This window comes from Muscardinus avellanarius (assembly GCF_963383645.1).
Source record: "Muscardinus avellanarius genome assembly, chromosome: 4".
In the NCBI taxonomy this organism is placed as follows: Eukaryota; Metazoa; Chordata; class Mammalia; order Rodentia; family Gliridae; genus Muscardinus; species Muscardinus avellanarius.
In genome coordinates this window covers 69,118,536-69,143,287 of record NC_137789.1, presented here as the reverse complement: position 1 = coordinate 69,143,287, position 24,752 = coordinate 69,118,536, and the positions used below count along the sequence as shown (strand labels likewise).

At 37.4% G+C, this 24,752-nt stretch overlaps 1 protein-coding gene across 1 annotated transcript in view; it reads left to right on the top strand.

The window, feature by feature from the left end:
- The window catches only part of LOC308262320 (phosphatidylinositol 3,4,5-trisphosphate-dependent Rac exchanger 2 protein-like), a gene marked incomplete at both ends in the record, with an annotated part of 238,723 nt that overhangs the window by 103,278 nt on the left and 110,693 nt on the right, over positions 1–24,752 (top strand). Inside the window, 5 exons of the mRNA XM_080694767.1 lie at positions 1,865–1,998; positions 7,935–8,038; positions 16,531–16,680; positions 19,740–19,884; positions 23,591–23,691. Coding sequence (XP_080550893.1) covers positions 1,865–1,998; positions 7,935–8,038; positions 16,531–16,680; positions 19,740–19,884; positions 23,591–23,691 — 634 coding nt within the window. The remainder of the gene's footprint in view (positions 1–1,864; positions 1,999–7,934; positions 8,039–16,530; positions 16,681–19,739; positions 19,885–23,590; positions 23,692–24,752) is intronic.

Sequence of the window (24,752 nt, the reverse complement as noted above, 5' to 3'; positions counted from 1 at the left end):
AAGCATGCGCCATCACGACCAGCTGCAATTGTGTATATTTTACAGCTCCATTTATATATTTATTTTCAGAATAAGATATTAAAAAGTAAGACACATTAAATTTAAAATGTGTTCATAATATAGACAACCAAGTTAACATAATGGCACTTTCTCTTAATTTCCCTTTTGAAGGTTTCTTATTTTATATATGAATTCTTAAAAAAAATTTTTTTTTGCAATACTAGGGATTGAACCCAGGGACATTCTACCCCTGAGCTATACCTCCATACTTATTTATTATTCTTTATTTTGAAACAGGGTCTCACTAAGTTGTAGAGGGCCTCACTAAGTAGCTGAGGCTGGCCACGAACATGCCATTCTCCTCTCTCAGCCTCCCAAGTACGGGGGATGTGAGTTTTCATTTTATTCAATTTTTTAAAACTGACCAGAAAAACTATGCCAGTGATTATTGTGGAGATATGAAATTTAAAAATTAATTTTCTAAATTTTAAATACAAAAACATTGATATAAAGAAGAATCAGAAATTTACTTCTAAACTAAAAGAAAACTGATATATTTAATTTAAAATTCTCTTGCAGAGAACATTGATAGGTTTCTGTTGACAGCTTATTTTTTTTCATCCAGCTCAGTGCATTAGTTATGATAGGTTAGACTGTAGAAACAGACTATAGCATTTTAATGCTCTACTTTGAAAATGATACACAGCTTGTACTTGAGTCTGTCTAGTGGGCAGCTTTTCTTTGTTGATGATTCAGAGGTTTGGGTCCTTCTGTGGTTTTTCTCAATGTCTAATGGTTCCTTTGTGATAAGAATCAATTTTGTTCCACTGGGGGGGATGTAGTTAAGTGCTTATGTAGTTAAGTAGTTCATCTTGGTGGGTACTTAATAAAGGCTTATTTAATCAATATGTGCTTGGATCTTCCTTATTTGAAGATTGAACTTAGAGGGAGATTACACCTCTGACCTAGATCCGCAGCCCTATTTTTATTTTGAAATAGGGTCTTGCTTAACTTGCTGAGGGTCTAGCTAAGTTGCTGAGACTGGCCTTGAACCTGTGATCCTACCATATCAGTTCAGCCTCCTTAATACTGGGATTATAGGTGTATGCCATCACACCCAACTCTCTATTTTTCTTCAATAATTAGGCGGAAAGTCTTTTTTCGAAATTTGCTCCCTTTATGTAGTTTTTATCTTTCCTTCTCTTTTTTTCCATATCAGGGTTAGATTTAGAAATCGATACCTGCTAAAAATTTAGACAATTTCATACACTTTGGTTATATCCATTGGTCTTTTTTATTGATGAAAACAAAGAAGAAAGGAACAATAAAGATATTAATGTTATGAATTAGATTGAAATTATCTCTTTTAAAAACTGTGTAACGTGCCTGTAGATGCTTGTGTCTTTCTATGTACATTAACTATCCTCAGACTCTGCCGAGACTGACTAGGAAGATGGAAAGAGGGGTCCACATCCTCATAACTACGTGTACTGTTTACACGTAATCCTGTTCATATAGTGTTATTGTGTGTGTGTGTGTGTGTGTGTGTGTGTGTGTGTGTGTGTGTGTGTTTGGTGCTGGGGATTGAACCCAGGAATATTCTCCCTCTTAGCTACACTTCCAGCCCTATTTTATTTTTTTGAAACAAGATCTTACTATGTTGTGGACAGCCATAGTTGCTAAGGCTGGCTTTGAACCTGCAGTCCTCTATCTCAGCTTCCCAAGTATTAGGATTACACCATGCCTGACTCATGTATAGCTTCTTAATAACAGCAAGTAGAATTTTAAGGAGAAGAATAATCACATGCAAAAATTTCAACCAGGTACACAAAACTACTAATTTCAAATTTTTTTCCCAACTCAGGGGTCCAACATTACTGACACCTGCACGGAAATGCTCATGTGTGGCGTCTTACTGAAAATTTCATCTGGAAATATTCAAGAACGGGTGTTTTTTCTTTTTGATAACCTTCTGGTGTACTGCAAAAGAAAACACAGGTAAGATCGTGGTCCAGTTATACCTCAGAGATGGCCCGTACATCTCAGTTTGTTCTTCCTTTGGGCTTCCCTGACATCTTCCTTTCACCCATGAACTGCTTCACATCCTCAGCCAGTTCTCAGCTTTTTTTTTTTTTTCTTCACCCTTTTTTTTTTTTTGGTACTGGGAATAGAACCCAGGGGCATTGTACCTCCGAGCTACATCCTCAGCCCTATATTTTAGTTTTTTTTTTTTTTTTTAAATTGTTGAAACAGGGTCTCACTGATTGAGAATAGCCTTGCTAAGTAGCTAAGGCCATCCTTGAACCGAGATTTTCCAGTCTCTGCCTCCTGAATGCTGGGATTACAAGCACGTGCTACCATGCCCAGCTCTCTTCACCATCTTATTAGAATTCACTGAAATGCCACTGCCTTCTAATGGCACTGCTGCCTGAAACCCATCAGCCTGCACACCCGAGGGCCTGTAGGAGAGGAAGTGTATCTCCCCTGCTTCCTAATCCTGCTTCCAACCATTTCCCCTTTTCTCTCAAGAATCCTAGCAAGTGAAATTCACACCACTAGCTTCTCCCAGAAACTGACTTTCCTATTGACTTCCTTTTACAGAGAATTTAGTATCTTCCTGTTGCACAAAAACGCAGTGATTGCTGTAGCTCTGAGTCACTTTCATTCTAACTGTTATTATCTTGGGTGTTAAAATTCCACATCAATGATCTATTCAGAATTTTGGGCCTATAGTCTTGTTACCTGCAATGATCCTTCCCTTCATTATACTCAAGCCACAAGTCCTGTGGCTGTCCTTTTACTTTGTCAACACCAGCAGCTGTGAAATTGAAATATCTATTGTGAGCATCTTATTCTGAGCATCATCCCCTGTCCTCCTAGGTCATCTTCTCTGGTTTGGTTTTCCTATATAAGCTATTCTCTGACCATTGACCCTATTACGGTGGCTCCAAACATTGTTTAATATGCCCTGTCAAGAGAGAGAGAGAGAGAGAGAGAGAGAGAGAGAGAGAGAGAGAGAGAGAAAGAAGAAGAAGAAGAAGAAGAAGAAGAAGAAGAAGAAGAAGAAGGAGGAGGAGGAGGAGGAGGAGGAGGAGGAGGAGGAGGAGGAGGAGGGGGAGGGGGAGGGGGAGGAAGCGGAGAAGGGAGAAAGGGGAGGAAAGGAGGGAAAGGAGAGGAGAGGAGAGGAAGAGAAAAGAGGAGAGGAGAGATAGTCATTATTTTATATCACCTTCTCTCCTCTCTTTCTGCTCTCTTTCACAATAATTTTTCTGTTCTTTTTTTCTACTACTTTATTTCTTATTCTCTCCTCTACAACATTTAATGAGACTTTAGTCCACTCTACTTCAACAAGCTGTTCATGTGAAAAGAACTCTGTTTTCCTAAACCAGTAATCAGTTTTCTATTTTTCAAGGTTTTACCTGTTCTTAGCAGCAGTTTAATTAGTTGAGCACTTCCCAAATTCTAACTGTAGACTGAGCATGTTACTTTTAGCCAGATGTTAACAGTAAGCTTTATTTAATTCAGAGGTAGAGCAGGTGCTGAAAAGTTGAGGATTTTTGAGTCATCGTATACACTAAGTTCAGAAGTCAGGAAAGGAACAAGATGTTTTTCAGTAATGTGAGAATGAGAGACACACACCTAATTTACAAGGAAGGATTAAGGGAGCATCATGCTTCACAGCCAGCCTCAGCTACTTAGTGAGGCCCTCTGCAAATTATAGGGCTAGGGGTATAGCTCAGAGCTGTAGGACCCTGGGTTCCATCCCCACTGCTGCTGCTGCTGCAAAAAAAAAAAAAATGCAAGGTGAGAAAACACAGGCTCTCAACATGGAACTTCATTAAAGGAAAACAGGTGTACAGCTGGAAGATGATTAATTTTTTCTAATTTCTATTATGTCTTCTTTTGAGACAGGATCTTGCTGTGTTGCCCAGGGTAGTCTCCAACTACTGGGCTCAAGAGATCCACCTGCCTCAGCCTCCTGAGTAGCTGGGACTACAAACACATGTTGCAGCATCTAGCTGAAAATTATTTTTACTACATGTGGAAAAGAACTTGTTTCTTTTTACTATTTTCTTCTAGATTCTTTGCATTTGATAGCAAGATTGAGGTTAACAGAAATGGGCTTTATAAAGATGTAGGAAAGGCTGTTAATTTTATTTGTGTGTAACTTATTAATATGTTAATGTGAGTTAAGATGTATTCATGAAATTATTAAGGGCATCTATTTGAGAATGAGATCTTTTTTTTCATGTCAGTTGATTTTATCTTTATATATATGCCTGTGATCAATCCAGAGCTTTTGCAAAATTGAGTGCAAATTGATGATATGATACAGTCTCCTGGTTATAATTAAATAAGTTAAACAACAGAAAAAGTTTTACAAAGTTAAAATTCTATTGTTTAGCAAATATCTTCAGTGAATGTATAATATAGTCCAAATACATAGTGATTAGAAATGGAAAAACTAAATACATTGACGTTCTGGATCCCAGAATTAGGGAAGCCCTGCGAATAAACCATCTTTTTCCTTCTGTAATTCTCCTTCTCTTCTGGAGCCAGCCAGCAAAAGTACAGGTTCCGAAGAGAGGCGTGAGGATGAAGAATTCAACTCTTAAGAATTTGATTCCAAGAATTTTTTAATTCTAACGTGGGGGTGGGGTCCACCAGCCTACTATTTCTACTGGCTGACCCCTGCTCCTGGGTCAATATCTCTACTGGTCAACAACGGGTTCATTTCTCTTGAGGTATTTATAAAGTTTCAGGTCAATTAACATCCCCATGCTATCACCACCGGAATACAATAGAGTCCAATCCAAAGCACATACATTACAGATAGGTTAATCAGTACCCTCGTGCCATCACCACCTGATCTTGTCTCAGACCTTTTACTTTGAACTTTCCATGACCCCAAACCTTGTTGACTCTGGGCGAAGGACTCTGGGTGAAGGACAGTCAGCTAAATCAGAAATATTCTTTTAGGGGAAAAACTTAATCTCTCCCCACACTTCTCCTTTATGAATGTAACTTTAACATAGACTTTTTAAGATATAAAGATACTTTAGAAAATATGAGTAGACTGGCTTTCCTCCAAAGTCCCATAATACTGTAATTATAAGAACCAGACACTTGAACACATTTAATTCCAGAGTTATAATCTTTAAAGAGTGAGGTAGCCCAATTCTGGATGGATTTTTTTTTTTTTTTCCCCTTGAGGTACTGGGGATGGAGCTCAGGGGCATTCTACTTCGAGGTATGCCCCCGACCCTGTTTTTATTTATTTATTTTTATTTTGAAACAGAGTCTCCCTGAGTTGCAAAGGGCCTTAGTAATACCTGAGGCTGGACATAAACCCGGATCTCCTGTCTCAGCCTCCTGAACGCTGGGATTACAAGCGTGCACCACCACTGCCGACTTGGATCTTTTTAATGATATTAACTTCAGGAGATAATAGTGAAAACAATAATTGTGATGTAGCATTATTTGACACATATTATTAAGACATTGCTTAGTTTGGCTTGTGAGCCTGATAAGACAGTATCATAATGATAGTACATTTTGCAATTAGTATTTTGTATTCAGAATTTTCTAAACTATATAATGAAATAATGTCTTCATTTTAACTGCTGCACAATATATGCAAAAAAATTAAAATCCTACCATGTAGCAAATACCCCGAGTGAATACATAATGTGGACCAAACACATGTATATACTTGACCTTTTATAATGCCAATTTTCAGAGCTACCTGGCCTGAATTCCTGATTAACAACACTTATTTAGGTTTAACAAAGGACATTATAGAGTTTGATACCAAAATGAACATGGGAAACGCAGGGTGGTGAAGGTTTGGGGCTATCTCTCTGGTCAGTTTAATTAATCCAGTTAGTTGTTCTTAGTATTCAGGAAGGACTATTAGGTTTCGATGTAGGTTTAGGACAGAAAGGCCAGGAATATACAATCTTTTTTTTTTTTTTTTTTTTTGTGGTACTGGGGATGGAACCCAGGGGCCTTCTACTTCCGGGCTACACTCCCAGACCTATTTTATATTTTATTTGGAAACAGGGTCTCTTAAGCCAGCTGAGGCTGGCTTTGAACCTGCGAGATCCTCCTGTCTCAGCCTTCCAAGCGTGGGGATTACAAGCATGCGCCACCATGCCCGGCTAGGAATACACGATCTTTTCCAAGGAAACAACCGTGTCTTCTCTTCCACTTAGGGCAGGTGTCTAAATGCACAGAAGAAGGGTCATTGAAGGTGGTGGACAGGCGCATCTGCTAGATGTGTCTATATAGGGTAAACTAATCAGTACCTACTTCTAGCTAAATTGTTAGCCAGACTTTTGTCAATAAGTGAAAATGAAAAGTCTAGGTCAACTGAAATCTCTTGAGTGATTAGGTATTTTTTAATCTTCTTGAATAATTTCCAAGACTTTTTCCTGTTTAATTAAAATATTTTTAAACCTCTCTCCTGAGGGTTTAATAATTCTAATACATAAATACCTTGTTCATTATTAAAAATGTTCACCTGTCAGAATTTTACTTCATGTTACATACCTCTTAAGATTAAAGATTGGTACTATAGACATACTTTAAACAAAGTTTTAAAATGTTTTGAATTAATTTACTTTTATAGTAATGGTGATAGAACCCAGGACATTCTACCTCCAAGCTAACACTCCCAGCCCTATTTTATTTTATTAAAAAAATTTTTTTACAGTACTGTGGATGGAACCTAGGGGCATTCTACCTCCGAGCTACACCCCCAGCCCTGTTTTTTATTCTTTATTTTGAAACAGGGTCTCACTGAGTGTAAAGGGCCTCACTAAGTAGCTGAGGCTGTCCTCGAACCACGTTCCTCCTGTCTCAGCCTCCTGAATGCTGGGATTACAAGTGTGAGCCACCACATCCAGCTAATTTTTTAAATTTTGAAACAGGGTCCTACTAAGTTGCTGAGGCTGACCCTAAACTTATGATCCTTCTGCCTCAGCCTCCCAAGTACTGAAATTATAAGCATGTACTACCATGCTTGTTTTATAATATTTTTTATATAAAAAAGACCTTTAGGACTGTAAATGTATTGGGGATTGTAAACATATTAAGTTACTTACTCAACAAATATATACACTGATCATATAAAAACAATACAGGAAAAAAATAAATATATTTTGTGGTATTGGGGATGGAACCCAGGGGCACTCTATTGCAAAGCTATAGCCCCAGCCCTATTTTTTATTGTTTATTTTGAAACAGGGCTTCACTAAGTTGTAGAAGGCCTCACTAAGTAGCTGAGGCTGGCCAAGAACCTGCAATCTTCCTGTCTCAGCCTCCCAAGTACTGGAATTACAAGTGTGCGCCACCAAACCCAGCAGGAAAAATATTTTTACAGCTTTATATCTTTTTAGCATAGCCAATTTTTGTGAAGAGGGAAGGAACTGAATTTGTTTACAAGGGTTTAAAATAATGGGAATTACCAGATACTGAAAAACAATACATGGAGCGAAAGAAAATCATATGTGGCATTAAAATAATCAGCCTTTGGACTGGTGGTATAAGCCCAGTGATAGAGACCTTGCTTAGTGTGTGTAAGGTTTGATCCCCAACACTGCAAAAACAACACACAGTAACCAGCCTTCACTGTCTGTCACAGACTGATTGGGCAATGCAAATATTCTCTATTGAGCGAAAGTACATACTTAACTCTCTCACCTGTATATGATCTTTAGCCTAAAGCTTTAATTTATTTAAAGAAATTAGCACATCAATGTAATCTTGTAAAGCAACCAGTGCTGTCACCAATGGGAAGAAACAGGTAAAATCAAGTGCCAATGTGCATTGAATTGATCTTTTTTTTCTCAAAGAATTTCATAACATATGTGGACTGAACATGTTCTGCATTAAGTTTAGTACAAAGTCATTGTGGTTTCATTTACTTTTAGACGGTTGAAGAACAGCAAGGCATCCACAGATGGACATCGGTACCTTTTTCGTGGTCGAATCAATACGGAGGTGATGGAAGTGGAGAATGTGGATGATGGCACAGGTAAAGGATGAGTAGATTTAAACGAACTTCCTACAAGACCGAGTTCTCACTTGAGTAATTTACCTGCAATGTATTAGGCATTCTTTGTTAGAGCTGTCAGAGGCAGGAGAAAGGTAAGGTAAAGGAGAACAGGATTGTTGTGAAAGTGGAAAAATATGTTTGGCATGAAACACAAACATACTGAGAAATATATAAGTAATATTCTATCTGAGAGTGTCTCATTTGCTTTAATGCCACAGGACATGCATAATTTCAGGAATACAGGATATGCATAATATTCAGGAATAATTGCTGGCATACAGGAATCATAATTTCAGGAATGAAGAAAATACTAAATGGATTGATTTTCTTTAAGTTATACTATGGTTTAAAATATATGTATGAAACTTTGTACATATAAAATTCGCCATAGAATATAACAAACTATAGATTTATTTAGCTACACACTTGTCACTTATGTAGATAGGTTGTCAATGTACTTCAGAGGAAAGTTGTGGATACTGGTAGTTTTTGTAATTTTAAGTGTTCATTTTAAGTTTCTTATAACACAAAGGTAGTAAAGTTTTGCTTTATAGATTTGAAGATATGAACTTTATGGGCATAGTCATGAAATTATGATTAGTCACAAGCATCAAATAAAATGAAGTTTAAGTATATTTTATTTTTTATTTGAAAAAGTCATCTATAAATTGGATGCTTCATAAATTAAATCACATTGTCCCCAATGATTCCAATTATAATTTTAGAGCTATACCAAGAAAAGTGATAGGATGAAGTAATGTGTTAATTGTTACAAAATGGCTTTTATTTTCATATAGAGAAATCACTTTATAATAGTCAGTATAAACACGGGATTGGGGCACAGATCAGCTCTCTACCTCCTACCTACCCGTATTGTCATTCTGGGGTCCCAGAGGGAAGAAGAATGTTTATCACTTGTCAGGGGTACAGATTTTCAAATGCTCATCTGTATGCCATTTCTCTGTCCCATTGTCAGCATCATAACACATAGGTAGTGAAAAGCAGGGACCATGATTGTGGCAGTTAAGAGAAAAAAAGCAGTGAGTAGGCAGAACTTGGGTGGTTGCCTGGGAGTCTCGACATCACATGGAGTGGTTCCTATGGACCAATGGTGGGACAGCTGGCAGGAGTAGCTGACCCACTTCAAATCCCGTTCTATGCTGTATACTCTAATACAATTGCAAATCCTCCCTTGCTGGCATGTGGAGCCAACAGGCTGTCTTTCCATAGCAGGAGGTACATATTCTCCATAGGATGGCAGTAATCATTTTATGCTATAAAGAGACAATGTAATGACAGTTGGGAAAGCTGTTTGTCTAAAACGTTAAGCTCTATCTTGCCTCTGTAACCTGGATCTTCAGAGGACACCCACAGCTCTTTCTGCACTTGAGCCAGTAGGAAGTCAAATAGTAATAGAAGACACTCGGTTTTCCTCCACTGTTTGTTGCAGACCTTTCTTTCCCTATGAAGGTCGCTCTCCCTCTTCTCTTTGACACTTTATTTTCTTTCCTTATTATGCTTTTCCATAGTCAAAGAGCTCCCAGCCTTACTTCCTGAGGGATTAAATCACCCCCATTTGTGTCCCATTTCCTTCTCCTTATGATAACCACCATTGGTACCATCTGTGCTGGAGATTGAAGTGAAGTTTGATTATTGCTGTGGTTATGGAAAACTGGGCACTAGATAAAGAACTAGAAGAGCCCAGGGCCTTTGGAGGTGTGGGCATATAATGCAGTGTTAGGTGGTAAGAGGTGAGATTCTAGGAGAAATGACTTGCACTGAGCTTCTACACAGATGTTCCTTGAATTCAATTCCATGAAAAAGTTCCATTGGGAATAATAAAATTCCAGGCTTCAGGGCCTCAGTTCCTGGGGATAAGGGCATTGTAGAAGAGAGGCTAAGACCCTGGTAGGTATCAATTAGGGGGAAAGCAGGACATTATAAAAAATTTAATGTCATAGATTAGTTGTCTTATGCTATGCTGATTTGTAAGGTTCACCTTTCATTGAAATAAGATTAAATTAAATAAGACATTAATTAAACTATATTATTCACTTAATTTTTTAAATGTATCTAAGCAGTATGCTGCAGGGATTTAACTGCAAACAGTTGCTACAGAATCACATTGAGAAATTTTGAGATACTTTCCCTAACTTCCTACAAGGAAACTGTAGTTTTCTCATGGATTTATTCACTGAGTCTCTGGGGAAAGTGTGCACCCTCTGCCAGACTTGGAAATTCAAAATTGGACTTTTTGAATTCTTGAAGATAAATAGGATCTTGAAGATCAAGAAATATGCCTCACTAACATTTCAGAGAGTGATAATTAGGCCAGACTTAATAACTAACTGCTTCAAGTTTACCCAGCTATTTAGTAAGAGCTGGAGCTAGGGTTAAGTTTGCTAGGCTCCCATGACTGTGTCTGAAGAAACAGAGCAGAAGGCTTGTACAGGTTTTAAATCCACAGGGACAAAAAGGAGAGCAGTGAAGGAATAAAGCACCCATGTGCTGAGATTGGTTTGGGGTGTTTATGTTTTCTAAGAGCTGATCTGGATACTGCACCAACTTTCTTCTCTGTTTGTTTTCTTCATCATTTCCATCATGGAAGCTCCTTTTTTTTTTTTTTATGAGCTCAAGTTTCAAGTTTGCTTACTTGGTACTCTCTGTGCTTGTTGCTGTGATGCTGATAGACCTTAGCAGAACTGATTGATGTCTACCTGCCAAGTACTTTCCACACTTGGACCTTGGACAAGTTGAAGGAGAGCCATCCCTCAAATGCTGTCAGGTTTATCTGCCATTGCCAAACCCCCAGACCAACAGTTACACCGTATCTCGATATGAATAATAAAAATAAGTGGACCAAGATATTTTTAAGTATACTTGGAGCATTTGTTGGAAAATCAAGTGGAAAAAATTTCCTTCCATTTGAATTGTAGAAATGCTGAGTAGTTTTACATATGGTACGTGTAAGTAAAATGCTTTTCTTCTCTAAGAATCTCTCAGACAACTGATTGCGTTGATTTAGCTTGAAAGTTGCAGAAGAAGTAATTGCATTTGGGATGTACCATGCTTTCAGCTGACATATAAATATATTAAGCCTTTTGAGAAATAAATGATTCTAATTTTATTTATAATTGTTAACAACTTGTATCATGTCTTTTTAAAAAATTTTTTGGTGCATTGTAGGCATACATCTTAATGAGATAAAAGATGGCGGAGACATACATGTGTATTTTGTCTTAGTTATAATCTTAGAATAGAAAAATACAATTAAATGATGGTATTGTATGAAGAAGTGCAGAAATTTACATATTTATTTAAATCTATCCATGTTGTTATTTCCTGTATTCAAGGAAGGTGTTAACTATTGAGTTTGTGGCCAGATTTCCATTCAAGCATTTTCTACATCTCAGTGACTCTAACTTAATTCCTTGTTGAAGATTATTTTCTGGGGATATTAGTTTGATCGTGATGTTAAGAATAATAGTAGTAAAGCTATTAAACTTCCTAGAATTAATTTTCATAGTGCATACTTGGAAATCCATAAAAAAAATAGTAGTAGATCACTTCTGTTCTTTTTGAAGAACTAGTTTATTTTTGTGGCTGGGCAGAGAGGGCAAGAATGCTGACCTTTAGAAAATGTGTTCTATAGTGTGATGTTGGGAAAAGCATTGATTTTAATAGGATAGTCAAGTTTGAATTAGGTAAGATGGACATTTTTTATTCTTAAGGTGTTCTTTAATTTTGCTTCTTAGGGTGTTCTTTAAAAGTAAGATTTTTGAAGAGAAACATTTTAACTGTCATTTTTAATATAATTTGAAGCAATCCTTAGATACGAAGTACATTGTTTGTAAAGTTTTGCTTCTAAGTGAAAATTTTAAAATATTTTCTTCAATATTAGATTTTAAAATGCTTAAAAACATTAACTATAATTTTGTCTTTTTCATTTAAGATGTTATCTTAGTGATAACATTTTATCTTTAAATGATAACATTTTATCTTCATGACTTATCACCAAATAAACATCCTTTTAAATTATTGCCTAATTGCTGGGCATGATGGTGCATGCTTGTAATTCCCACGCTTGGGAGGCGGAGACAGGAGGATAGTGCAGGTTCGAAGCCAGCTGTGCTGGCTTAAGAGACCCTGTTTCCAAATAAAAATATAAAATAGGTCTGGGAGTGTAGTCTGGAGGCAGAAGGCTTTCAAGGAACCTCAGTACCACGGGGGGGGGGGGAGGGGATATATATATATATATATATATATCTCCTAATGGCCAATTAAATAAGCAATAATTACCTTAACTAATGTAATATTATTATTTAGATTGGATTGAATACATGCTTAAGTAGAAAGTAACAATAATTTTACAAGGTTGAAAAGAGTACTAAGAGTATAATAGGTTTTTCTGATACACTTAAAATTTGAATGTTATTAATTTAAGATTTACTTGAGAATTCAAAAATGTTAAGGGGTGAGCTATTTAGGGTTTTTAAAGGAAAGTTCAATTATAAGTTTTTTTTTTTTTGCTTTAAAAAATGTCCTATGCTATTTTGGATGTCAGGAAAATATCTATTATTTGATAAAATCAAAGATTTTTTCCAAAAAACAAAATTTTCAATATTAAATATTTATATGAGTAAATTGTAATTAAATATTTTTCTTATATATTTATACATTTGTACTGTTGTTCACCAAAACAAATATGAAATGCATTATGTAACATCTGTTATTTGGTGTTTTTAATAAATGTTTTGGCAATTTTCTTGTGTTTTGTTTTCAAGGTATTGCTTGGGTATTAGCTACCTTATTAAGATGCAAATTTTGTTGAAAGTGTACCAGCGTGTCCACTGAGATTTATTGTGTCTCAGTTTTGGACAAAACCCCATCTTATTAAGTGAAACTGATGAATTTAGAGTAAGGAATTTGCAAACTGTGCAATGTTGAAATAATTAGTGACTTGTTCATGTCTACTCCTTGGAATTTTTTTTGGGGGGGGTTCTGGAAGAGATCAGTGACTAATAACTATTGAATTTGGATATTACACATTTAATGAATGACAATTTTAATTCCATTCTTTATTGACATTTTCTATAAAATTAATATTTTAGACCCATTGAAGCTTACAAATTTCTATATTTTTTCATTTAATAAATTGCTCTTATTAAAAACAGTTTTTGATTCCTACTAAGGACAAAGCACCATTGAGCCTTTCCATGATTTAGTAAGAGTGTTCTTTGTGGATAAATAAAATTTTTATTCTAAATATATTGAACAGTATACTATACTTGAAATTTTGAAGATATTTTCTATCAGTATATTATTCAAAGTAAATGAAAAGCAGTTGCTAATTTTGTAAAATATTGTTTATTGATAGCCTTATGAAGTATGTATTATATTTTAAGGCCTGTTATATGTATGAATGTGCATAGGTGTTTACATATATATGAACATGTATACCGACATACCTATTATATGTTTAAAATTTTATGATTTTTAAAATTGATATGATAGATATTGACATATATGCTTTAAAAAAAGAACATTTCTTCATTTAACATTATTACATGATGCATTCTCTTCTTTAAAAACATTATAAGTGCAGCAATAACCTGCTATTTGAGATAGATTTGACAGTCAGCTAATGACCTGGGCTTCTGTACATGGAAACAATAGCCACATGCAATCGCCTTTGTCTGTTTCTGAGTTTAATTGTACTGTACATTTTCCAAGGGAAGTTTGAATGCACAGGCGTGAGGAGTCAGGTAGGGCTTCATGGGAGAGGTGGGTGCTCTTGAAAGAAGAATCTGTGCATCAGTGAGAAGACTGGGTCAGTGCTATGAAAACCTCATCCTGGAGCACACATTAGTATTCACAACTGCTAGGAAAAAGTAAAGACAGCAGAGTGGGAGTTGGAACGCATGACAACAGAGTGGACAACGCCATCAGTTAGATTGCGTTGGACGTTTCCAAGCCCAGGTGGAGCAATTAGTTGAGAGCCTAGGTGGAGGTGTTGAGGCAAGGGAGGTGACTTTATTTGAAAAGCAAGATGGCGGAGGAGATAGATGACTCTTGTTCATAGTTCATCTTGCCAGGAAATTGATTTAGGAATGGTTTATATTTGTGGTTGATGGGACTTCCCAAACCGATGGCACCTTCTCACAGTGGATGGGTCAGATGATGACCATCTGATCCTAACCACTTACTTACAAGAGGCGTTTCAGTCCTGCAAATCTCAAGAGCAGTGAACATTATTTCCTAAGCCATTCTTGTCACAGATTAGTTTCCCCCGTGCACTTCTTGACATATTACACAGAGGACAGCCTAGAGGACCTCTTGCTTCTTGCTATACCCATGGTAATGAAGGAAAGCATACTTTTCCTGGTTGCTGTGGAAGACAGTGGTCGGATGAGTTTAGATAGGTCTCAGTGCTGGGTTTTGGTCATAGAAGGTTCTGAAGCAGGAACTGTATGTTTGACTTGATTCCATGGTGATACACCCGAAGACTTTTGAGCTAAGACATGGCATGGTAAAAAAAATCTTGAAGAAGAGCCAGTAAGGTGTGAAAAGGACAGTGACCCAATTCAAGTACTCCAGGAAGCTAAGAAAGGGGGATGACTTGGGTTCTAGAGGTAGCTGGCCCAGGGCACACACCTGTATGTGTCAGAAGCATATCTTGGAGGATTTTGGCACAGTCAGTTGTGTTCCCCTGTACTCTGTGGGAGAAATACCTCCTGCTGATTTTAAAGTATGTCCAGTGTTTACCAAACAGGCTGTATGTGGCCACTGTGGGTTGTTTTTTTCTTCTAGAGTTACGGCAAAAGGGTAACAACACTGTGAAAATGTGGGATATTTTAAACTACAATGCAAGATTCATTCAGCTAATCATGGACACTGGTCTTGTGAGGTGACAGGCTGAGTGGGTTGAAACATACACAATTTGAATTTTAAAGAAGTCTTTACCAATTTATCATAGTTTTTCAGTAGGTTGTTTTTGTAACTATTAAGGAGAGTTTTTAGTGTAATCCTGAATCAAAATTTTTACTTTCCCTCTAATGCCAGTATGACATATTTGCCATGAATTGTGAGGCTATTTTGCGTAGGATGTAAACATGAATCAAATATGTACAAGTAAAAAGAAAAGTGCAAATATTCCTTTAAAAATGGATTGTAATTTCTTTACGAGGGAAAAATTCCTCTGCTAGTTTGAAGCTTTATACTGTCAAAAGTTATTATTTTTCATGGGTTTATGGCACATGTATAAAATAGAGACTAATGTCTAATAAAATTCTATTCTGACTTGGATGTAACATGAGAGTTTTAATGATACCACAACTATACAGAATCATTTGATAATGGGTCTGGGGGGGTTAATAGTCTAATAACAAATACTGTTGTGATTTGGTCACAAATGAAAAAGACTACAAGAATCAGATTATCAGAAACTGAATGCCAAGAACATCTGCTTCTATTTCAAATTCTCTGAACAAAGTAGAAGATTTGAAAGAAATACCAAGCCAGGTAAAGCACCACAAAGCCTCTCTCTAAACAACCTTAGACATTTTTCTTCTGTCTCACCTCCTGTAGACTGGCCATTGCTGTTGAAGGAGAGACAAATGAATAGTGTCAATTTAATTGTTGTAGATGCTGACTGAGCCCCCTGTCACTCACTTTTCTATCTTGGAGCCTGTGTGTGGCCTGCTGCCAGTAAAGTTTGCCTATAAGTTATGTCACCGTTCTCAACCCGCAGCTAAACAGGGAGCCACCATAGAGGATTTGCTTGTGACATTTGCAAATGCAGCATGACAGTTTAGCCACAATTATGGTGAAGTATCAAGTATGACAATTAAATGTCATCTCATATCCACAAATAATTCTTTTGTGAATTTTTGGTTATGTGAATTGTATGGAATGATGTGGTTTAAAGATTATGTCTTATCTGTGTGCTGTGATAATGGCTTGGTATTTGTATGCTTCAATTTTATTGCATCTTAGGTAAATACACTCATAGACTTCCACTGACTTGCTCCAATTCTTATTATGCTGTTTATTAAGTAATACAGAATTGTTTTATTGTTTCTGAAACCTAAAATACAATTTCTAGGGAGTGTTAGGAAGACAATGAATTTGATATCTTGAATGTTTGATTAGTGAGAGGAAAATCTCTTAAAAGTTACTTTCTTATTGCTTTAGAAACCTGGGCAGTATTTTTGGACAATAGAACAAATGAGTTTTAATGTGTAGTGTTTAAGTTCAGGTATCATATTGATTTGGGCATTAGAAATGTTCCATTATCGAACACTAACTATATCTAATATATAAACATTTTTAAAAGCTTTTCGATTTTGATGGTTTTTAAATTAAAAATATTTTGAAGGACTCAGTGGTTTTGAAATTTTTAGGAATCGAGTGATCTTGTTGATATATTATAGATTGTGTTTGTTCATTGGCCTTTATCCATTAATTTCTAGCTGACTTCCATAGCAGTGGACATATTGTTGTTAATGGGTGGAAGATACATAATACAGCAAAAAATAAATGGTTTGTGTGCATGGCAAAAACACCTGAAGAAAAGCATGAATGGTTTGAAGCTATTTTGAAAGAAAGAGAACGACGAAAAGGTGGGTGTATGAACTGGGCACTGTGCTTCTTTTTGGGGATTCTAACAGCATGAGAGTAGATTAACAGGAAAAAGTTATGAGAAAGTAGACTCCTGTGTGATGTCCATTTCTGATTTGCTATGTGTGTATATTTACAGTATTTTTTTACTAAGTTAAAAGAAAAACCTTCTATAGTTCCCAACATAATTATAGTATGGTAGCCATGTCTTTTAGTTTCTCTTTAACATTTGTTCAATTTTTTTTGCAGTTATTCTTGTCACCTATAAAGCATTATAATAAAGTCTTCCTTTAAGAGACAAACTTCAATTATCTATCTGGATGATGGATGGGAATTTAGCTGAGTGTTGAGTGCTTGCCTAGTATGTGCAAGGTCCTGGGTTTGGTCCCCAGTGCCCAGAGCAGTGTTGTAGGACCTCTAACAACTATTCTCTCTTTATTTAGTATTCACTGAAAATTACAAGACCAAATGTGTTAGCTTTCTAATTACAGATTAAGGCACTGAGCGTGTGTGTGTGTGTGTGTGTGTGTGTGTGTGTGTGTGTTTATTTTAAATATCATAAGAATGCCAATGAATATAATGTAATATAGCCAGTAAGTAGCTTATTCATATGAACAGTCCTAGTTAAAATTTGCTTCATGCTTCTAGAAAGTTTTTCAAAATATATTTGGTCTGGTAATATGCAATTGTATGAGCTTTATCTGCGAGAAGACATCTATAATTCAGTTCAGAAATAGAAATGCTACCTTTCTGTACCAATTGATTTTGTATTTGTTAGGAAGCATGCCAGTGTTGATGACTTTTCCTGTGATTCAGGAATGAAACACCTCAGTAGTAGTGAAATTTTAGAACACGAAGCACATTCTTCCATCTTCACGTCTATTCCCTTGAAGAATACACAAAGTTTCTACTTCCATTAAGATGTTCATAGTACACATTTGCATGAGAATTTTCAAAACATTTACAAATACTTATTTCTTTTTATTGATTGTGAGGAACCAGACAAGAAATTTTAAAACAAAGGTTATGAATGCATTACTAACTGTAAAGTTTGTTGACTATAAATCAATTCAAGTAGCAAAGCAAATAACTTGAAAGGTGAATTGAATTTTTCATCAAGGTAAACTCCCCCCCCCCCCCCGGATAATGGTTATGGTCCACCTAGAACAAACATTTGAAAGAAAAAGCCCCTACTCAATAAAATAATTTATGTCTCTATTCGTGTGATGTTCACTATTACTGATAAATGGTAATAGCTCCTATTTTGCAAAAACTTTAAATTTTAGTGGCAGATTTTGAAACTTAGAACACTAAAAATATTTAAAGTTTTTTTTCTTCTTCTGCAACAGTTAATTCTCAGGCTCCGCACTGATGAAGCGTTAGTGGTCCCGGGATTTTTAGCTTTGGCCCTTGCTTCTAACTGGATCCCTTGCTTGGTTTAGCTGTTCTCACCAGATTAACTTCTGTTTCTGCACTGCCAATTTCTTAATTTTTATGTCCAGCCTTGTGCTCTTTTTTGGGCTTCTTACCATACATCTCCTGACCTCTGGACTGCACTCAGCACTCTCGGAATGGATGGCTCTCTCCCTGCTTGGATGCCTTTGCCCAGCAAGCATCCTCACCTCCATCCAGTTACTTATTCTGTCAGTAATGTCTTCTAACCTTATATCTTCATCCTCCTTGCCTACACCCTATTCTTGTTTGCTAGGGCTTGGACTTGCTTGAAATTTCAGTTTCAGCCTACGGGGCTTCCTCTTTTTAAACCTTCCCCCTTTCAGTTTCTTCCTACACCATCCTCTCAGCTTTGTTTCTAAAGTAACAAAACTTCTTTCCTGCACTACCCTGCCTTTCCTGTCCTGGTTAAGACCTTAGATGAGAGAAAAAATAAGGCCCTTCACTTACTGTGACTGGCTAATCCCACTTAACATATTATTTTCCAGGTCCCATCATTTTTCCGCAAATGACATGATTTTGTTCTTCTTTATTGCTGAGTAGAATTCCATTGTGTGTCCATCCATGCCCTTTTTTAGGGCACTAGAGATTGAGCCCAGGGGCATTCTGCCTCTGAGCTACAACCCCAGCCCTATTTTATTTTTATTTTATTTTTATAAAACAGGGTCTTGCCAAGGTCAGTCTTTTTTTTTTTTAGGGTCTGAGATGGGACTTGGGGGCATTCGACCCTGAGCTATACCCGGTGCCCTAGGTTTTATTCTTTAATTTGAAACAGGGTCTCACTAAGTTGCAGAGGGCCTCACTAAGTAACTGAGGCTGTCCGCAAACCGCCATCCTCAAGTCTCAGCCTCCAGAATGCTGGGTTACAAGCATGAGCCACCACACCTGGCCAAGGTCAGTCTCACTATCCCATGTGCGAAAAGGAGGGAGCTGGGAAAAGCCCACCATGTGCTGGGTGCTTGTATGTCACTATCGCCATGAACTATATTATAATGTGAGACTAGAATATACCAACAAAAGTATAAAAAATAAAACATTTAGATGGTTCCCCAGCATCTAAGTTGAAGCTGCAAGGACCCTGCACCACCACACCATCTGCCTCCTCACCTATCCTGCCACTTCATCCCAGATCCGGCCTTCAGTTCTCCTGTTGCTTGATCTTGGTTAGCGCTGGCGCATACTTTTCTCTTTCTGTAGACGTACCTATTCATAATCGTTCATTTAAACATGACCCTCTTGTGGAAGATTTCTTAATATTTTTCAAGTATAGGTGAGGTGCCCTGAATATGCCTCTACTCTTATCAGTTTTCCCTCCAACACTGTCCTCAGGGCCACCTTGCTCAGTTACTCTAATCTCATCTGTTGCTTTTATTCTACCAGCTAAACCATGTATCTTTGGGACAGAGTTACACAGAGGTGCCCTGTGCCCTGGGAATCCTGTCTTGACTTTCTCCCTAGTAAACTATGAAGTTCTTGAAAACTGGTCTAGTCTTACAGAGCTCTGTATCACAACCTCCAGCATGTGGTAGACAGACAGTAAATGCTTGTTTAATGAAGTCATGAAGTACTGATGAAATTGCATGTATGTCTTCTGTCTAATTTTTGATAGGTTTAAAATTGGGAATGGAACAAGACACGTGGGTAATGATCTCTGAACAGGGTGAGAAACTTTACAAAATGATGTGCAAACAAGGAAATCTGATCAAAGACAGGAAGAGAAAGCTGACAACATTCCCCAAATGCTTCCTTGGAAGGTAGGGTTGGTGGTCTGGCTGCTTCTGTTGCTTTCCCATGTTTATTAGTTCACATGCTAACTTTATTGTTTTTCTTTTTAAAGTATTCCCTAAACATTTTTGAATACTACTTTCTGAACCACATATCAGGAGCCATAGTAGGCCAGGGGAATGGACAGAGAGGCAGAAATATGACCGGAGAGTTTCATGACCAGATAACGTAAAGCATCCATTCATTCATCTATGACTTCTGCAGTTTCTTTTTTTTGTTTGTTTGTTTGTCTTTTTAAAGATTTGACAAAATTTAATATCTATCCAAAACAGAATATTTTAGAGAACTGAGAAGAAAAAGAATATTTATATGGTGCTGGGAATTTAATTCAGGGTATTACTAATGCTAAGCAGAGGCTGTACTACTCATCTGCATTCCCAACCTGAGAAGAAAAATGTTTAACACGATACAAAGTCATTTCTGAGAGCCTACTGTAGAAATAATACTACATGTTAAATAACAGAAATATTGCTTTGAACGTTAGGAAAAAGATGAAAGCATTATCTATAATCACTGTTATTTTTTTGTCCCAGAGGACCTAAAGTAGTCCAACAAATAAGACTTGGAGATTAGAGACGATTTGCTTCAATGTACAAATTATATAATTTTCTCAAAATTTATACAGGAAAGCAAAACAAAGAGAATAATTTGGCAAAATTTCTGGATATAGCTTCAAAATAAATATTAATACATAATAGTCCTATGGTCCAGCACCAGCTGTTTATAAAGCTTTACAGGAAAAGTTCAAAGTACTTTTCTGTTATTAAGGAACGAAGTTATTTTTTTTAATGGTAATACTGGTTTATTATATTTTTTTTAGACTTCTGCAGTTTCGAGGGGGAAGCAGGGACTGGGGCTGGGCTGGAAGTGACAGGCGGGCCAGGTTGCTTACATAGAACAGGATGATGGCATGGAAGCGCATAGAGTCTGGAAGTCAGAGGTGACAGTTGATTAAGATTAGGGAATTCTACAGAGCTGAAGATAAACAGTCACAACTGCCAATTAATTCAAAATTTAGACAGCCAGGCTTAGCATGAAGGAGTGTGTATGAAGAGTCTGCAAAAATGAGTCATGTGAGGGGCTGGGCATCATTGACTGAGCCATTTAGTTTCTACAGTGTGAAGTGGGATTCCCTGTCTATTTTAATCAGTGCAGAGACACAGGAGGAGAGGCTGCTTCAGATAGCTCTTCTTAGGTGAGGCTCCGGGCTGTCCTCTTTTGTACATTATTTCTAGTTCTCTAATACCTGCCTATTTAAATACCTTTATATACTTTTTTCCAAGATGCAGAAACAGTGAATCATGGAGCTTAACAAGATGAACAGTTAGTGAATGCCAGTGTTAATTCCATAAAAGTAGACTGCAGTCCTAGCCCAAAGCACAGACAACAATTAAACTGTCTCAGTGCAAATCGTGGTGGTACCACTGACTAGTGTTGTAATTAGAAAGTGAAGTTTCTGTTTCCTCTTGAAACATGGAGGTGATTGTCATGCTTACCTATCACAGATGTCTTCAAACTAGCTAAGGAGTCGTAAAGCATATCCACAACCCACATCTGCCCTCACCCCCAACTCAGAAAAATGTAGTTCAGGAAACCCCCTGCCCTGCAGTGCATGCTGGGCTGTCTTCTTCAGGGGAGTGGTCCTCACAGCAGCCCACACAGCTGCCCACAAAAGCACAGCTCCTGTTGGCCTCCTAGGTAATAGCACTGCTGCAAAGAAAAGAGCAGATCTAGCTGGGTGGGGTGGCTCATTCCAGTACTTGCTTGGGAGGCTGAGAGAGAAGGATCACAGGTTCACGGCCAGCCTCAGCTACTTAGTGAGGCCCTCAGCAACTTAGGGAGACCCTGTTTCAAAATAAAGAATAAAAAATAGGGCAGGGGTGTAGCTTGGAGGTAGAATGCCTCTGGGTTCTTTTCAAAAGAAAAGAGCAGATCTGTGTCCAACTTGCCATAGAAGCCTTGGGCAGCAAAAGGACGGTGTCTCTTGTAGCAGCTCCATGTGTATACCTTCCAGGGCCCCCGCAGGGTATGTGCACCCAAGGCTTTTATAGGCAGCAGGGATCATTTTTACAATTGCGGTGCTAATAGGTGTCTAGGGGGACAAAGCTAGAAAGTTCACCTGGGTCAGATTTGCTCTTAAGTTTTGCTAACCCTTTCCCCACGCTTTCTCAGGTGGTTGTATTGCTAGTTAATAGTTGTGATAAGTAAAGCATTTGCCAAAGCACCTGGTGCGTAGCATAGGTTTGGTAAATGTTAGCTGTGTCCTTTCCATAAGGATGCAGAACTACTGAGCCCCAGCTCAAGCTTGGGATCTTTTCTGAGTGGATCATGATCCTTTACAGAGGGTTGCTGGAATCTTACTGATACTTGAGTAGGTCCCATGATAAAGCAACTCTTCCAATTTCTTTTATAACATTCTCTCCCAACCTAAAAAACGCTCCCCATTTCTAGTAGTATTTAAATTTACTGTTTCTCTCATTTGAACCTGGCATTTTCTGGAATCCAATCAGAATGGAGAATCGTGGTTTAGTTACAAATCAGACATCATAAGCTGCTTATTACCAATAAGAGCTCACTGTGTGTCAGGCACTGTGCCAAGTTCCTGACACCTTTGACAGCACTGGACATTTTCTTATTATTATCTTTATGTTACTGATGGGAAAACAGAGGACGAGAGAGCTAATTTACTAACTTCAAGTCACATAGGGGAAGAAGAAACAGAATTTGAATGTAGTTTATTCTATTGCAAAGTCCATGATCTTAACCATTAGAGTTTCTTTCTTTTATTTTTTCTTACTCTTTTATTTTTATTCTTTATTTTATTCATGGTATTTTTAGATGATTTTTATTTAGTACAAAAATAAAAATTACTTTTTCTGCCTTAAAGTATATTTCTTAGATAAGACCCAAGATTCCAAAGTGGGTAATATCCCACAGGGAGGGGACTGGGATGAAATGTAGACACATAAAAGAATAGAGACTTGTCACTGCATCTTTTGTTTATTTGCTTAAAGAAGATGGATTTCCAAAGGTGTGCTAGGTAATTTTTTTTTCTGGGTGGTAAGCTAAATAATTTTGGGACCCTCATATATAATCCATTTTAGAATCTTGTCTTTTGATTATTTGACTTAAAGCATTTGTGTTGCTTTTGATTTTGAAATAAATGAAAAAGTAACTTCCTGATGCTCTCTTTAGGTTTGATATTTTTGTGGTCTTTGTGTAAAAAAGAAAATCCTAGTCTAAAAGAAACTCACAAAAAAGTTCAAATGTTGGATTTCAAAAAGAAGAATAGGATAATATTTTTATTAAAATATCTCTATTTAGTATTCTCTTAATAATGTCATGGGACCATTTGCCCTAATGTGGATAACAGTATTAAATTTAAAGCTACTCTAAAAATTTTATTTTGGGTTAATGAGAGGCCTCAAGAAGTTGCATAGTTTATTATATGAAGTTTAGGAGAGTCCTAATTTATGGACATGGGTTTTCTAGAACAGAGTTCAACTTCTATGAGTATGGGTTAGTATATGTGTAAAGATATCTGCTGCAGTGCACTGCAAACATCCCTTTATCATTTGAGACTCCTTCTATACTTGATTCATGATTGTATGGTACAGATAGACTTCCTGGGAAATAAATTGACCACTTAACTTTTCCATTGGCTTTCTGTTGCAGTGAATTTGTGTCATGGCTGTTGGAAATTGGAGAGATCCATAAGCCTGAAGAAGGTGTTCACTTGGGACAAGCATTATTAGAAAATGGAATCATCCACCATGGTAATTTTTATCAATTCAATCATTTATTATATTCATAAATCACCTGTTTATTAATTTCATTGATCAGTTTAGTTTATAATTCTCTGCACTGTAGGATGCTTATGTTTTTTTCAGTAGTTTTAGCACCTAATGTGTATAGGACAGTGTTTTAGTGACCATGGCTTTATGCTGACACAGTTGTCAACCTTAAAATGAATAGCCACCGCCCAGGCAGGAGTGTGAGTCCAGTCAGTGTCCTGGGATTGGGAGGTAGAGATGGCTAGTTCTGACTAGAGTATGTGGGAGTACTCCCTGCGGACAATGGCACTGGTAGTGGGCATTGCAGGATGAGTGACCGAGAGCTGAGGGCATTCCTCATGAGAACAATAGCACAGCCCCTATACTCCATGGACAAATGCATTGGGGGTCACAGGTTAAGGAAAGAGTGGGAAGATGCTGGATCCCAGAAGATCTAAACTAGGGCTGTGGTATGTACTTTTATTTTAAAGGAGGTTGGGAGTCAATGAATACTTTTAAATAGAGGTATGATCAAAACTGAGTTTCAGAACTTTCATGAAGCACTGCGGAGCCTGCAGGAGAAAGGCTAAAGCCTGCAGAACAGCATGCCAGTCAGGAGGCCCTGCCTTCCCCAGGGGCAAGAGGCCCCAGGCATGGAAGAAGTCAGTCCATTTGAGAGGCAGCAACAGAGTATTTGAAAAGTGTGTGGATGTGAGGAGTGAAGAATGAAGGGAGAGAAGAGATTATCCTGAGCTTTCTAATCTGCATGGCTGAGTTAATTCAGGAGGAGGAGGAGCAGGCTTAGGAGAGACATAGAATTTTTTGTGGGTTTGATATGAGACCTGGGGTGGCATAAGGGGTGACCAGCCAGAGGCTGAAAATTTCAGTATGATGCTCAGGAGAGAAATGAGGTGAGAGACATGCTTGGGAGTCATTTCAAGGGCAGCAGATCCCTGAAAACATCAACAGCAAACTAAAAACCCCTACAAGGCAGTGGTAATGGGACTAAGTGGAAGGGCTGGGAGAACGTCAAAATGTGAGGAAAGAACAAAAAAAGATGGGAG